Below are 17144 nucleotides of genomic sequence, written 5' to 3'. Positions count from 1 at the left end.
AGAAAGTTTCAGGTAGGAGTGAAATAGAAGCTCTGTGCTCCAATAATCCAGTGTTGCTGCATAACAGAGCAATATGCTCATATGAGATAAACCTCTATATTGATCCCCGGGGGGGAATTCAGGAATATGCACATTACTTTATGAATGGCATCGTTCAACACCAGACTATATATTCTCACAGCTCAGTAACAACCTATCTTAGAAGACAAGAAAACTGAGTGCTGCTGATGTGACTGAGTCTAATCTCTTTACGTGTAATACCCCGCCACACACACACACACACACACACACACACACACACACACACACACACACACACACACACACACACCTGCAAATAGTTTAGGCTTCATTAGCCAGTAATTGTTTCATTTGGCTTCAATATTTAGGAAGCTTCAGTGTGTGTGTGTGTGTGTGTGTGTGAGAGAGAGAGAGTGACTCTTTTGAATAATAAAGAGTAATAGACCGATATGCCAATTAAAGTCATTGTTGGTCAATCCAGATTGGCATTGAGTGCGTTTACGTGTGTGTGTGTGTGTGTGTGTGTGTGTGTGTGTGTGTGTGTGTGTGTGTGTGTGTGTGTGTGTGTGTATTCCATTCCATGAAAGATGGCTGTGTTGAAAAAGGACTTAAACACACACCCGTACACACATACAGGGGGCTTTCAGGATTAGTAATATTAAAATTCCTATTAGAAAAAAAGACAGAACTGGAACGGATTTTTATATTTTCAGATGACAGAAGGTGGCCTGCATTTCCTCGATAGTGACGCAGATGTGCACACGCGTGCATGTGTGTGCGGCTGCCACACACACACACACACACACACACACACACACACACACACACACACACACACACACACACACACACACACACACACACACACACACACACACACGTGCAAAGGCAAGGTGTACATGTATACTCACACTTATATTATGTTCAAAGAGGATATGAGCGTGGCAGTTCAAGCTGTCATTTTGTGAATGTTTATCATATACACGACATGAGCTGTAGATATGAGTACGGGTGGATTTGGGAGCACGAGGCCTACTGTTGATTAGGGTTGGGATCCTTTAGGATTTTAAGGATTCCGGTTCCATAGCGATTCCTTCTTAACGGTCCGATTCCTTAACGGCTCCCTTCATCGATTCCTATCTATTCCTATACACCTCACTGTTTCTCAAAGTGGGGTACAGGGACCCTTATGGGGTACTTGAGAGGGTTCCGAATGGACCCTTACAGGTCTGTAACTGTGAGAGTGTACAAATGGAACCAAGTGGACCTATACGGATCCATTTGGTTCCATTTGTACACTCTCAGAGTTATGGACCTGTAAAGGTCCATTTGGAACCCTCTCAAGTAACCCAGAGTGGTCCTTGAAATTATTTCAAGGACCACTCTGGGTTACTTGAGAGGGTTCCGGAAACAGTTCCAAATGTGATGGAACCGATTCCGGTCCCTCAATGTTGGATCTGGTCCTTCGGTTCCGGATCCCAACCCTACTGTAGATCACAGCAGAAAAGATAACACAGCAGAAAAGAAAACCCTGCTCATTAACCTGGCCTAAGTCATTCATTTTGCATTGGTTTCCATCGATGGTTTTATCGAACATAATCTCAAAGCCGTTTCCCTCTCGCTCAGTCTAGAAATCGATTCTACCTTCCCTACATTATGTGATATTACATGCTTTTCAACCACAGGGACATGTTGTACCATATAGTGTCATGGTACTGTGCCAATCAGCGATGCACACGCGCTCCAATGCATATTTTGTACCAAGTATAAAAAAGGCATTCTTTACCCTTGCAGAAGTAATGTAACTAATTACTCTTGAAACAAAATTAAGTTGTAATGTAATAAAATACATTTTAAAGGAGTAACAAGTAACTTACCTAACACTGACCATGAATTAACATTAGCGTAATACCTTTAATACTCACTCATTCACTCAGTCACTTACTCACCACGTGTGCAGCTACTTGTTCCATCTTGGCGGCCGGTGTACCAGGTCTGGGGTAGAACTGGTTGATGAAGAGGCTGGGGAAGCGATACTGTCTGACAAGCTCTACCGTCTCCTGGAAGTCTGTCTCTGTCTCACCAGGAAAGCCACAGATGATGTCTGTAGCTATGGTTATACCAGGAACCCTAAGGGAAAAACACAGATTGAGAGAGAGAGAGAGAGAGTTAGGGGTGAATTAAGGGCCATGAATGAAGCAACAAGTTGACATGTCCTGTCTATTTCAGACTACGCTGGGAGATTCGATTTGGAGACACTGGGTGTTAAAAGGTGTTAATAGTGTTCCTGCACACACCGCACAGACGACAGCTGACAATCAGTTCATGGCACTTTTCTACAGCTGTGTCAGATCAAGTAAGAGTTGTTGAACACAGCCCTGGAGTGGGGCTTTTACTCCTTCATCTGCAGCATTGACACTGACATTAAACATTTGTTCTGTGGTTCTCTTGATGAGTGATGTGCATTAAGGAAAATCTATGAGAAAATTCACATTTCACCCAGACCACAATATGGGCATGACCAATACAGGAGCTATATCAACCATTACAAATAAAACAATGTCTGTCATGATTTCATACATTTTTATACTCCTTCACCAGAAGTGAGTGCTTCAGTGACGTCAGTGCATATCTCTCTCTCTCTCTCTCTCTCTCTCTCTCTCTCTCTCTCTCTCTCGGAGCAGACCCCCCCTAAATTAAACCAAAACCAACACCCTCACGCATGCAAAGACAGTCCCCATGGAGTCATTCAGCCAATCGCAACCTGATTAGCAACCTCAGCCACCGATCGTTTGCCATTGATTATGGATCTGCTGACTCATTGGATTAGTTCTGGCCGATGGAAATAGATCCATTGATTGCTTCTGTAGATTCTGTTAGCACTGATCACAGATCGAAGCCTTACGAAACAACCACATGGCAAAGTCATTTCCAGTATTGAGTGGAGGAACCTTGTATCTCCAGACGGTAAACTTGTCAGGACATCATCGCTGACATTGAGTTACAATATGCTTTTGGTGAAAGGTGTAAGTCACACACAAACAAAAAAAGACATACATCCCTGTAGCAATGACCAGATGCAATTATTCATTAGCAACAAGCTAATATTCTTTTTCTATTTTGTTTTGAGGACACAATGATTTATGAGAGTCTGCTTTTTCTTGAACATTTGCAGCAAACGGTATCAGATATTCCAGCGGAGCATGGGCCCGGGAATTGGAGCTTCCAATAGAAAAAATATTGATGCAAGGAAAGAGAAGAGACATTCAAACCTCACAGGGAAATTGTTTTATGGGAAAAAGACTGCTTAAAATGATATAATCTTCAAGACCATCATTAAGTAGGTTACAATGATGTGTTCAGAGAAAGAGGGTGTTAACAGAGAGGGAAAATACAGACAGATAAACGTAAAATATAAGTGGGTAAGGAGTAAGGAGTAAAAAAAGGTCATTTTCTCTCTATTGACAGTGTGATGTACTGTATCTTTAATCACATTAAAACTTCCTGCCTCTGCTGCCTGGCGATAACCTCTGACCTATTGATGAGTTCCAATTGGCTGACGGTCATTAATATTAACCAATGGCCTGCAGGCATGCAGGCCTCTTTGACCTCGCAGATCTGCCCGACAAATACCTTGTGGGGGAGAGAGTTAAAAATCTACATACAATACACAAGCAAAAAAATAGATAAAATGATCAATGTTCTATGGAGCTGTTTAAGCTGTGGTTTTAACCTCAGGGGATTGGTGTCCCCAGGGCGTCCACAGCTCCTGAGGAATGAGGGAACATGGAAAAAGATATATATATAAAGAGATACATTGTTTGTCGTAATACACTGACATTGTGCTTGTTACTGTTGAAATAATGTTTCTTTCTGTTTGGTGAAAATCCTGAATATTTTTGGTTTTGCCAGTGAAAGTCAAAAGTACAACATTCTCTTTTCATTCAAATGGGTTCCTATTGTTTGTAAGGATTTATGCAGTCGGGGAAAAAAAGAAGAAGTATTTTCTCACCATGGATTCAGTCAAACAATAATGCATTATCTTCATGAGACAATGAATAAATCCAACCATGTGGATACACATGAAACAACTATTGGCTCAGTTCCTACAAATATCATCCTACAATAATTCTTCCTGTTGTTTTTCCTTATAATGAAGATTGAATCTTGCAATCTGAACGAGACCCAAAAGAAAGACAGCTGTGTAACAGATGACATATGCTATTGCAGATGCAGATAATCATCTGAAAATCTAATCTGTTGTGATAAAATGTGAAAGAGAGTGTGAATCATCTCTAGACCTGGATCGAGAGTGAGCGAGAGGGAAAGAGAGAGGTGTCAATTGGGATTTGTGGAAACTATGACACACACACACACACACACACACACACACACACACACACACACACACACACACACACACACACACACACACACACACATTTTGACACCAATGTCTTTATAGATCTTATAGATGGATAGGAGTGTGATGAGCTGCATGCTCTCCTGTTAAAGACAGATAGAGACGGAAGCTGAATGAGAGAAAAGCAGAAAAAGGGGAATGGAGGAAAAGGTTCATTTTAGATTGACAGACACAGAGAAAGACAAAACAGTTCATTATAGTGTGCTTTGGTTTATAATCCAAAACACCCATTTTGTTCCTGCAACAACCCCAATAGAGCCTATGCATTCTATGCGATAATTAACAGGTGTCAGTAACCACGTTGTGAACCCTGGTGTACATTTTCTGTGGTCATAATAGGTGAATGTTCTGCGGAAAAATGGGAGCATTGTGACGCGGTGTGAGCCTGTAGATCTGCTATTCGCAATGTTCGACGTTCAACGAAGTACGGTATACACGTACAGGGTTTAACTCATTCACTGCCTGAATTATTTCTGGCCGTGTTTGCCCACTGCCAAGATTTTTCATTGAAAAAAAAAAGTACTCAGGAGCCGAGATACAGAATTTTTAAGTTTTAAGTTGACAAGGAAGTGGATGGGAGTCTAGATCATATCTCCTTGGTCTTTGGGTCATTTTTTTTTTTTTAAAGTCGTTTTAGTTGTTCTAGGCAGGCATGGCTTATGGGACAGAAGTCGTTTTAGTCGTTCTAGGCAGGGAATGAGTTAAGTGGTTAACCAAATAAGACCGGGAAAGCATCTGTCATTTTTTATTTTAACCACTTAAAATAAACACACCATTATTTTCTACTTTGGCTATTAAAAAATAGCAGATACAAGCACTCTCTATGCAGATATGCTAATTTTGAAAAATCATGAACATTTGGTGCAAATCTTTGAATGTATATATTTTTAAAGCGAACATTTGTAACTCAAATCATTGCTTCTGGGGGTCCCTAGAACTAAATATGAGATGGGGGTCCGCGGCAAAATACATATAATTTTGGGGGTCCTTCATATGAAAAAGTTTGAGAATCACTGATATTATAGCAACATAAGTGTTTCAGAAAACTGTTTGTAGAATCGGACTCAGGTCTCAATGGGTTAAAGTGATGAATTGTAGTGTGTGAATTTGAATTGACCCCACTGAGAGTGAAGTGACCCTCAGTGTGGACCACAGAGAACAGAAGCACACACACACACACACACACACACACACACACACACACACACACACACACACACACACACACACACACACACACACACACACAGTGTGTCAGAGGGAGATAAAGAATCTGATCCATCTAATAAAGGCTTCATGTGGTAAATCAGGCCATGAGGTGGAGAGACAACGATTGGTATCGATTAGAGAATGATATCAGGGAGACTATGGATTAGAGAATGAAAATCACACTAATGAGATGTCATGGCAACTAGGTGGAGAGAGAGAGAGAGAGAGAGAGAGAGAGAGAGAGAGAGAGAGAGAGAGAGAGAGAGAGAGAGAGAGAGAGAGAGAGGTTCATAAAGAAGGATGGATGAATGAAATTGATGGAAGGATGGATTGATATGTTCATGGTAGTATGGATGGATGGATGATGGATATATTGATGCAGAGGTGGATACATGGATGGATGTGTGGATGAATGGACGGAAGTACAAATGGATGGATGGATATAATGATGATGGATAAAACCCATTAACACATTCACGTCACTTTATATGGAATGACACACATTAATACATGTCAACTGTTCACACGACATAGGGCACCACTCTGGTTGGAACTGGTACAGCAAGACAGAGAAGAGAGACTAATAGATACATAGAGATTAACAGGTGTCCTTAACCATGTGAAGTCGTGAACCCAATTATTCTGCAAAAGTGTGCGTGCGTGAATGAATGAGAGAAAGCGTGTGAGTGTGTGTGTGTGTGTCTCTCACACATGCACAGACACACACACACACACACACACACACACACACACACAGAAGATGGTCAGAAAACAATAACAGCGAGTATGCTGGTAGCGGACTGGATAGTGCCCAAACCACAGTCACACAGTTCAATTCCGTCTGGATATCTGCAATTTCCTGTCTCTCTACACTGCCCTGACTTAGAAAAAAAGGAAGAGGAAGTAATCTGGGCAAAGACATTTCTCTTCAGCTGTCCTCACACCCCCTATTTACCATGTAAATGTGATATTAAAAATTAAAATTGTATATACAGTATATACATATATATACTAATGCACACACACGCCCACACATACTATAGTAATACTGCCGTCTCTCCTTCAGTACACACACACACACACACACACACACACACACACACACACACACACACACACACACACACACACACACACACACACACACACACACACACACACACACACACACACACACACACATCACACACACACCATCCTCATCCTATGGAATCTACGTTTAATCGGTCCCCTGTTTGACAATGGCTGTCATCAGGAATGGGGCCATTTTAATTGAAAGCAAACCCAGGATATGTGTTAGGATGGAATGCTGAAAGAGGGAAGGAGGCAGATAGATGGAAACAGAAAGAGAGACATAAGGAGGGTGGGAAGTAAAAAGAAAGAGTATGCAACTACTCCAGTGAGCAGTAGTTGCAGTGCGTGCAAGGCTGTGTGTGCGTGTGTGTGTGTGTGTGTGTGTGTGTGTGTGTGTGTGTGTGTGTGTGTGTGTGTGTGTGGACATGGGAGGGAGTGAGATGAGCATAGAGATGGGGAGAGACAGAAAGATAGATAAGTCGGTGTCTGTGCGTGTGTGTGTGTGTGTGTGTGCTTGAACCATTTGTTTCTCAAGGAGGCCCTGATGCATCTATCAACCATCAACTAGTGTTGTTGTGTGTATGTGTGTTACCCCTATCACTACTATCCCAGCTGCATGGAGGCAGACAGGCCAGGAGAACATCTCTGTGGGGGTAACTTTAAGTCTTTTAATTAAAATGCTAGATAAGCAAACTGTCACTGTCCCATCTGCCTCTATAGGCTGCATCCAGCTTCACACAACACACGTCATTGTCTTCTACACAATCATTATCCACTCTTTGTTTGCCGAGACCCTCTCAGGTGCGTGTGTGTGTGTGTGTGTGTGTGTGTGTGTGTGTGTGTGTGTGTGTGTGTGTGTGTGTGTGTGTGTGTGTGTGTGTGTGAGAGAGTGCGGATGTATACATGCATATGACCATTCACATGCTTGAATGTCTCTGCACACTCTCCTCCTATTCATCATGTACACGTACACGTATGTTTGTTTGCGTGTGTGTGTGTGTGTGTGTGTGTGTGTGTGTGTGTGTGTGTGTGTGTGTGTGTGTGTGTGTGTGTGTGTGTGTGTCATACGTGTCATTTATACAACAGATGTGCGTGAGCAGCCTCCGTAATAAGATGAAGGAGAAAACAGTGGGCTGTGTCCCACAGAACGACAGAGATGGGGGGGGGGGTAAAGGTTGGCACGGAGGTGTTGAGAGAGAGGGAGGGAGGGAGGGAAAAAATGAGGAAGGAAGAGAGGGATGAAAGCAGAGCAGAGACAATCTGGGAAGGTAAATATTTACACATTCATCTGTCGGAAGGAGGCCGCGATTACCCATCTGTGCTACAACGTATGTGTGCATTTGACTGAGTGTGCGTGTGCGTGTGTGTGTGTGTGTGTGTGTGTGTGTGTGTGTGTGTGCTATCTGAAATAATAATACGCAGCAGACTGGAGTTGAATAGCGTAGGTGTGTGATGGAGCAATGAGGGAGAGAGAGAAGAGGGAAGGACAGAGAGAAGGAGAGAGGTTGAGCAGGAAAGGCTGGTAGGAGTTGTTTCTGTGCTGTCAGAGTTTGTTCAAAGTTGTCGTACTGTGGGAACTCGCTTTGCCAAGTGCTGTGATGTGAATTAATGCGATTGGCAGCTCTAATGCCTGACTTATACTTGGTTGAGCATCGTGTCTTGCATAAAAACAGCAGATCTAAAAGCTCACAACATGTCGCAGTGCAATGTTCAACTACTGTGAGTATAACTCGGTCTCATCTCTGTGCGTTTATGTGTGTCTCGTGCATTGGTGCATGTGTGCGTAACTGCACACATGCAGCCACTGGGCCACAAGTTAAGGCAGCTACACACTGTGCGATTTTTAGAGGTTGGGGGGGTCATCAGATTGTTAGGCATTTCATACTATACGTCACTAAAAGTCTCTTTTTGAAATCGTTGTGGTTTTCACACTATACAATTGATCGCCGACAAGGGATCACACACACTACAAGATTTCACCGGGATGCGATCCAGACCCGATACATACACTTGTTTTTATTCCAATTTATTTTAACCGACGTCTCACGAAAACGTGCAAGGCTCCCATGATATGTACGCGAGACCGAGACAGGACGCTAATGATTGTCATTAACCCTTTAAGACCTGGAACGTATTTGTGTCACTCTTTGATTTGAGCTAAAAAGCATTATTTTACACTTTGGCTATTCAAAAATAGCAGATATACAAGCTCATAGCGCGGCACCGAGTGCCGCGCTACGAGCTTGTAGATCTGCTATTTTTTTTATTTTTTTTTAAATGTGTGCAAATATTTGAATATATATTCTTTTAAAGCGAACATTTGCAACTCAAATCTTTGCTCCTAGGGGGTCCCTGGAACAACATATTTTGAGATGGGGTCCACGGCCAAATACATATACATTTTGGGGGTCCTTGACATGAAAAAGATTGAGCACCACTGATATAGAATCATACGTTTTTCAGAAAACTGTTGGGATTTAGGAGACATGTAGAATCGGCCTAAGGTCTTAATGGGTTAAATTATTCTCTATTTCTCTCTCTCTCGCTCTCTCTCTATGAAAGAAACAAGTCAACCATGCGCAAGGACATTCAGAAGCATTTAGTTCGCGGTGATGAAAAAAAGTATTCCAGTCTTGATGACCACAAACCTTTATGTACATGTAGGCCTACTCCACAGGTCTACAGTAAGTGACAAAGGAATTATATCCCCTCAATACTGGCAACCTTTAAAAAAAATAAAACCCTGGCTGCAACAGAGAAGGAGTGCATCGTTCTAAATGTTTCATAGTAACAACACCAGTTGCGTAGCGTCTGCACTTTCCTGGTCCATGCTGCCGATTCAAGCAATTATTTATAGCTTTGTTGCAGGCAGGAGCGGCGTGGTCATGTCCAGCGACCCTCCTGGTACTGTGCTCTCATTGGCTCTAGCACGGATCTCCGGATCTCCTCGTCTCGCAGAGCCTTTCACATACAGCGAGCAAAACCTTGGCAAGCGAAGCCCGATCTTGCCTCAGATCGGGGGTTTTGGTGGCGAGCGCCAAACAAAAAGGTACCGACAACATAATCGGAGCAAATATCTTGTAGTGCGTTAGCCCTTAGGAGCAATGACAAGTTCTACAGAGATGAAAGTTGGAGAGCGAAGACATGAGGAAACTGTAAACTGGTGTGATCATTATGATGAAATCAGATATTATCAAAGAGCATTTAACCCATTAAGACCTGAAGCCGATTCTACATGTCTCCTAAATCTCAACAGTATTCTGAAAAACGTATGTTTCTATATCAGTGGTGCTCAATATTTTTCATGTCAAGGACCCCCAAAATTATATGTATTTCGCCGCGGACCCCCATCAAAATATTTTGTTCCAGGGACCCCCCCAGAAGCAAAGATTTGAGTTAAAAATATATTCGCTTTAAAAATATATATATTCAAAGATTTTGCACACATTTTCACGATTTTTCAAAAATAGCAGATCTACAAGCTCATAGCGCTCGGTTTTTGAATAGCCCAAAGTGTAAAATATCTAAGTGATAAAAATCTAAAAATGACACAGTTCCAGCCCCAAAAGGTCTTATGAGGTAACGATCTTATGAAGTACTGTATAACGCATCCATCAAATGTCAGTGAAGTACTTTGGGGTGATTTGTCCCATTTGCCAGAGACTCTCACTCCCGGAGGCAAGACTGTCAATCTATATTTCATTATAAAGTTGCCCTGAACTCAACTACAGTATCATTAGGAACATTATAGAAAAAGAAATATATAAAAAAAAACATACAAATGTCAGTTAGGAAGCAAAAAAGGCATATCATTATAAGCTCCCTTATCATGTAACCTATACCGCAAGAATACATTTAAATCTGTCAAATAGTCAGAAACAAATCTGATTCCCTGAATTTAAACATGTTTTTTAAACGATACAATATAAAAATCCTCAAAGCGTGCACATGCCAATAACAGCAGTCCATCAGCTCGAGCCCAATCACCTCTCACGTCCTGAGAAATGAGTTGGATAAGTGTTTTATGGTACGGTGATAGAAACAGCAGCATCACAACCGAAAAATAAAAGCCCAAGACAGAGAGAGAAAAGGAGAAAAAGATAAGAGTTGAAGGAAATCAAGGGGAACAGGGACAAAATAAGGACCCTTCTAGGGAATGTTAGTCATCACTCAAGACACTTAAGTGTTTGATTTAGCGGTGGCAGCTGGAGCTAATGGTGCTGTCATGTAGCAAACCCTCTCACCCTGTATTCCAGTGCAGAGAAAGATAGAGAGACAGACAGAGACAAGAGAGAGAGAACGTGAGAGAACAATTGAGCGGCTCCCGTACAGGAGAGCCTCGTTACACCTTCTTCTTTCACACACTTCTCGTAACAATGGCCGGTAGAGACGAAGGCTGGACGAGCTGGTTGAAGTGGTGACAGGCCAGGTGGCAGTGGTGGAAAAAGTACTCAAATGTTTTACTTAAGTAAAAGTATCCATACTGCAATGTAGAAATACTCCAGTTACAAGTAAGCGCCCGGAATTCAAAATGTACTTGAGTAAAAGTGCAAAAGTATTGGTATAAAAATGTACTTAAAAGTTTTGAAAATAGCAGATCTACAAGCTTGAGCTTGTAGATCGGCTATTTTCAAATGGCCGAAATGTACAGTACTTGAGTAAATACACTTAGTTACTTTCCGCCACTGCCAGGTGGTAACATCATTATTTCATTCGGCTTGTCGTTACACAATCCAGCCAAGCAGAGAAAAAAGGGTCTTTATCACATACCCAACCTTTACTTGCCCTGGGTTAGGGCAGGGATAAGAGGACAGGGAGGCTGATATCTGATAACCCAGAGGGGGGGATAACTGATTACGCTAAAGGTATATGATAATATGATATGGCAATAGCTGACCAATAAGCGCGAGCTAAAGTGCGCTGAACGGTCACCATGAGTTAGCTCACAGTGTCTGCGCTGACGAAATGCTAGTTTAGTGTTGTCTTTGTGACTAAGAGAGGCTATGGGTAGGTGGGATAATAATTGTTAATAATTATAATTAATAACAGATAAACAATATTGTCTAGATTAATAATATAATCTAGACAATATAATCGATGTGTATCAATCACATCACCGGGTCATGAACAGAGTTTACCAGAGTTTAATGACTCACCTATTGTTAAAAACACAGCTATATTATTATCTGGCTCTATGTTATCAGCCGTTTCCCAGACTCTCTGTTAGAGGGCTGTGTGGCTAGGACTGCAACCACAGAAAATCTATCTTTATATACTTATCTAAGTAGATCTATTCCATTGATGTGTGGTAGCTTTCGTCCAGTGACTTAAACATTCCACATGATACAGTGGCCGCGGGTGTGGAATGGGGCCTATGAACTAAAGTATTGGATGTTTTGTGTAGAGCTGGTCTCAGGCGGCAGCCCTAGTCAAAGGTGTTCCAGGCCATAGAGAACAAAGCAAAGCATGCATGTGAGGCCAACCCACGCCTACTTAAATCTTTGCCTGTTTGTGTCTTCACTGAATAATCTAAAAGATTTCAGCTAAGTAGTAAATAATTTACAGTAAATACAAAAAACATGAAAAAGAAAAAAAGAAAGGGTCAGGGTTTGATGCATGAAGGTATGCAAGATATCTTGGTCTACTGTATAAGGTTCACACGTTCTTGTTTTTTCCTCTGATATCGTTGCCAAGGTCACAATGTACAGTATGACAGGGTGCCGGTGAGACGGGTGACATGAAAGAATGAGGTGAAGAGAGCTTGATACTAATGTGAGCATGTCAAAGAACACATGAGTGACATGTAGATGACTGAGAGAGACGGGGGAGTTGGAGCCAAATGTGAGAGAGACGCTGATTGCAGTAGGCCTTAAAGGTGCTGTCAAAGTGTCAAAAAGCTCTTCCCTTAATGTCTCCCTGCTTCTTTCTTTCTGTCTTTCCTGTTTTCTGTCTCACTCACCCCCCCCCCCCCCCCCCCCCCCCCGTTTCTCTCTATGCTCTGTTCTCCGTTTCTCTTCAACAAACTCCTCTGTTGATTATGTGTGTGCTATACAGTAGGTATATAAATATGCCGTGTGAGAATCACACATGTGCCACTATTACACTCACTGAGCCACGGAGCCCCAAAAGTTTGCATCGTCTCTATCACTCTTGTTACCCCTCCAATGCCACCAAGTTTCTCACTACCCACTCACTTCTCTCCCTCTTTCTACCTCTTTCCCGTATTCATTTATCTTTTTACATCCACCCCCCCCCCCCCCCCGCCCTCCACCTGCTCCATCTGTTGTGTAATAGGAATCTGTCAGGTGTCCGTTGGGAAATGGTAATCGAACATTCTCTGATGTTCTATCACTGTGTGTGTGTGTGTGTGTGTGTGTGTGTGTGTGTGTGTACAGATGTGACTGAATAACTCGTTCAACTGCATGTGCGCACTGCGTATTGAGGGGTTGAAATGGGTAAAGATAAGACTTTTAGACTTAAGAGAAGTCATTCTAAACCTTAAAAGATGAAAACCCATGTAGTGTTTGAGAATGACTTCTGTACATAAGGAACTGATTAATGTTTTGATATCTATCACATAACCCAGCCTTTATTTGCCCTGGGTGAGAAGAGTGATAAAAAAAAGGATCCAGAGGGTGATAACTGATAAAGTGCTGATAAGGCGGTGCTAGTCCTATCAGTGAAAGTAAAATTGGGACTGTGGTGACTTCCGAAACTCGTTGGGAGCTTTATTAAGTAAAGCAAACGAATAAAGACATGTGGAAGTCCATCGTCAGTCAGTCCATCACACAGTTATTCTTTCTTATGGATGTGAATCTATAAGAAATATATAGAAATATATATATCAACACTCTGTGATGGTTTTACTGTGTGTGACTGTGTATATATAGTATATACTATATATGTTATTTACATACATACATATATATACATGTACATACACATACACACTATATATATATATATATATATATATATATACAGTATATATATATATATACATACACTAACTGTATATACACACACACACACACACACACACACACACACACACACACACACACACACACACACACACACACACACACACACACACACACACACACACACACACACACACACACACACACACACCCCCCCTTTGAGTGAACCGAGAACGATTTGGCCCTGGCTCGGCTGTGCAAAATAGCCCCTATCTCTGTGTCTAACAGACCATTTATAAAGAGAGAGGTCCCTGCTACAGAATGAACGTAGAGCCAGATAAATAATTATCCTGCTGGAGTCATCACTAAACTTTATCATTTAATGGAACAGCCTGAGCACAACAGAGCGGAACAGGACTTCAATTTAACACACACACACACACACACACACACACACACACACACACACACACACACACACACACACACACACACACACACACACACACATACACACACACACACACACACACACACACACACACACACGTAAAGACACACACCCATCATTAGGCTGAGAGAAGGGTAATAAGAACACACAAACACACACAAACGCACACACTTCAGTCGGGTGAGGGAGGGGGGTAATGAGAATGCATACTATGTATGGTTGCTGTGCACGGACAGACTAAAATGCGCGCGCGCACACACACACACATTATATATTTGTATATATATATATATATATATATATATATATATATATATATATATATATATATATATATATATATATATATATATATATATATATATATATATGCTAACAAGGGTTAGGGTCCACACATCTGCAAGAACACACACACACACACACACACACACACACACACACACACACACACACACACACACACACACACACACACACACACACACACACACACACACACACACACACACACACACACACACACACACACACACCCCAGCCAAGCGTTAAATGGACTTGCCCTTTTGTACTTAATTTCAATTTGAACCAACCGTCATAGAATATAATTCCTCATTCCTACAGTACTTGCAGCTGAATTAAGCTGAGATGGACATGTGAGACAAAACGTGAACACCTATAAAAATTAAACCCATGTCCTTAACCTTGAGACGCCACTCACTTCCATTGCGATAGCTGACTGTTAGAGGCAACCATGCAGGCTTTAGTATTGGGGGTATATTGTGGGTATACCGTTTTGCTTACGTTTTGCTTACACATGTTGTGCTTTTGGGGCGGGATACTGTGATGACACTGTGACTTAAGGCCTGAACTTTATCATAAACAAAGTAACCAGTTACCACATTGGCATCCCTATTTTGGGTAAATTCAAAATATATTTTTTTTATGTTTCAAAATGTTCTAATTTCTTTTTCTTTTTCTTTTCAATAATACTGAAAATAACTGATCTACAAAATTCTGAGATGTGTAATTTCCCCCCATTGTGGTGACGATCCTCAATAGAATACTGATAGAACCCAAGGTACATCAAAATTACTACTCAAAATGATACTGTATATCCATGTAGCCAAGGCCATATTTCCATTTAAAAGGGTTTAAGTATTATGCGCGTGCCGCACACACACACACACACACACTCACACACACACACACACACACGCACGCACACAAGATCAGCCATTTACTATATCACGTCACAGAATCATGAGTTCATGGTATGCAGCCCCCATGCCCCGAACCAAATGTTTTAATTTAAATCTCCACATGATTATGTTCAAGTGTTGTTTTAATTGAATAGCTATATACATGCTGACTCCACATACTGTAGAGTTCATTAAAAAAAGGAGATATTCCGTAGAGGTCTAAACGCTGTATCTTTGATGCGGTTTCACTGGGCTGTCTGCCTCTGAGATTACTCACACTGCACGCACACACTGCACGCACACACCGCACGCACACACTGCACGCTCACACTGCACGCATGCAGCAAATTGAGAGTACGACTCTCTCTCTGTCAACAATGGCAGATTTGAAAATCTTAACCCATCAAAACCAGGAAAGCGTGAGTGTCATTTTACATTTTAGCGATGGCTATTCAATAATAGCAGATACTGTATACAAGCTCACACTACGAGCTTGTACGTCTGCTATTTTTTAACATTTTCGAAAAATATTGAAATATTGAAAGTGATGAATAACGAAAAAGGTTGAAAACTTGATTTAGGAGGCATTTGTAGAATAGGCTTCTGCCATTAGCAAAGAAGAAGGAGTTTTCCAATATCGTGTTACATTTAGTTTCTTACTGTCACACGTCTCTCTGCCCCTCTCTCACTTTTGCATCACAACACACAGTCCCGTTTGTTTTTCTGTTTGTTCCTCCTCAAGCCTCTCTTCCTTCGCTCTACCCTTTGCTCTTCCTATCTCTTTCTCTCGTCTTCTCCCCTCCCTCTATCCACTCCCCATCTCTCTATGCCCCTCAATCAGTGATGTGATGTGTTTCATCGGTCTTTGAAGCCATAAGCAGCAGCATTGAGTAGATTAAATAGAATGATTTATTTCTCATTAACTGCAACAAAGGACTTCCATCTCACCTCATGCGTGTGAGAGCGCGCGCGCACGCACACACACACACACACACACACACACACACACACACACACACACACACACACACACACACACACACACACACACACACACACACACACACACACACACACACACACACACACACACACACACACACACAGAGGATGCAAGCATTGTCTCTAAAACATGCAATGCACACACAAGTATATTCTCATTTGTGTGAATTCATTGCGCACACACGCACGCACGCACACATTACGGCTCAAACCCTCAGATAAAGTTAAAGTGACAAACTTATCAAGCTGCAAAGAGGGCAATACACTGTCTGTGTTTATGTTCCTGTATCTCCAAGTGGAGGCGTTTTATTAAGCCTTGTTATGCACTACGCTCACACTCTAGATGAGAGGAATCACCAGTAACTGGATATTTACAATTAAGGATGACGAAATGCCAGTGGTGGAAAGTAACTAAGTACATTTACTTAAGTACTGTACTTAAGTACAATTTTGAGGTATCTGTACTTTACTTGAGTATTTCCAATTTCCAATACTTTTACTTCTACTCCACTACATCTCAGAGGCAAATATTGTACTTTTACTCCAATACAATTATTTGAAAATTTTAGTTACTAGTTACTTTTCAGATATAAATTATTACATTATGAAACATACATTAATCACTTTAGCACTATTTTATACCTAGGCTATTTGAAAATAGCAGATCTACAAGCTCACAACGCGTCGCATCGCGACGTGTTGTGAGCTTGTAGATCGGCTATTTTCAAATATTTGTGTACTTTTACTTTTGGTACTTTAAGTACATTTTGATGCCAATACTTCTATACTTTTACTGAAGTAAATTTTGAATTCTGGACTTTTACTTGTAACAGAGTATTTTT

At 41.5% G+C, this 17144-nt stretch overlaps 1 protein-coding gene across 1 annotated transcript in view; it reads right to left on the bottom strand.

Moving 5' to 3' along the window:
* The window catches only part of cdkal1 (CDK5 regulatory subunit associated protein 1-like 1), a 322737-nt gene that overhangs the window by 87168 nt on the left and 218425 nt on the right, over nucleotides 1–17144 (bottom strand). Inside the window, exon 11 of the mRNA XM_084052870.1 lies at nucleotides 1971–2151. Coding sequence (XP_083908996.1) covers nucleotides 1971–2151 — 181 coding nt within the window. The remainder of the gene's footprint in view (nucleotides 1–1970; nucleotides 2152–17144) is intronic.

Source organism: Gymnoscopelus microlampas (assembly GCF_963454915.1).
Source record: "Gymnoscopelus microlampas genome assembly, chromosome: 3".
NCBI lineage: Eukaryota > Metazoa > Chordata > Actinopteri > Myctophiformes > Myctophidae > Gymnoscopelus > Gymnoscopelus microlampas.
Note: the sequence above shows the minus strand (reverse complement) of the source record. Positions and strands in the feature narration are given on the sequence as shown.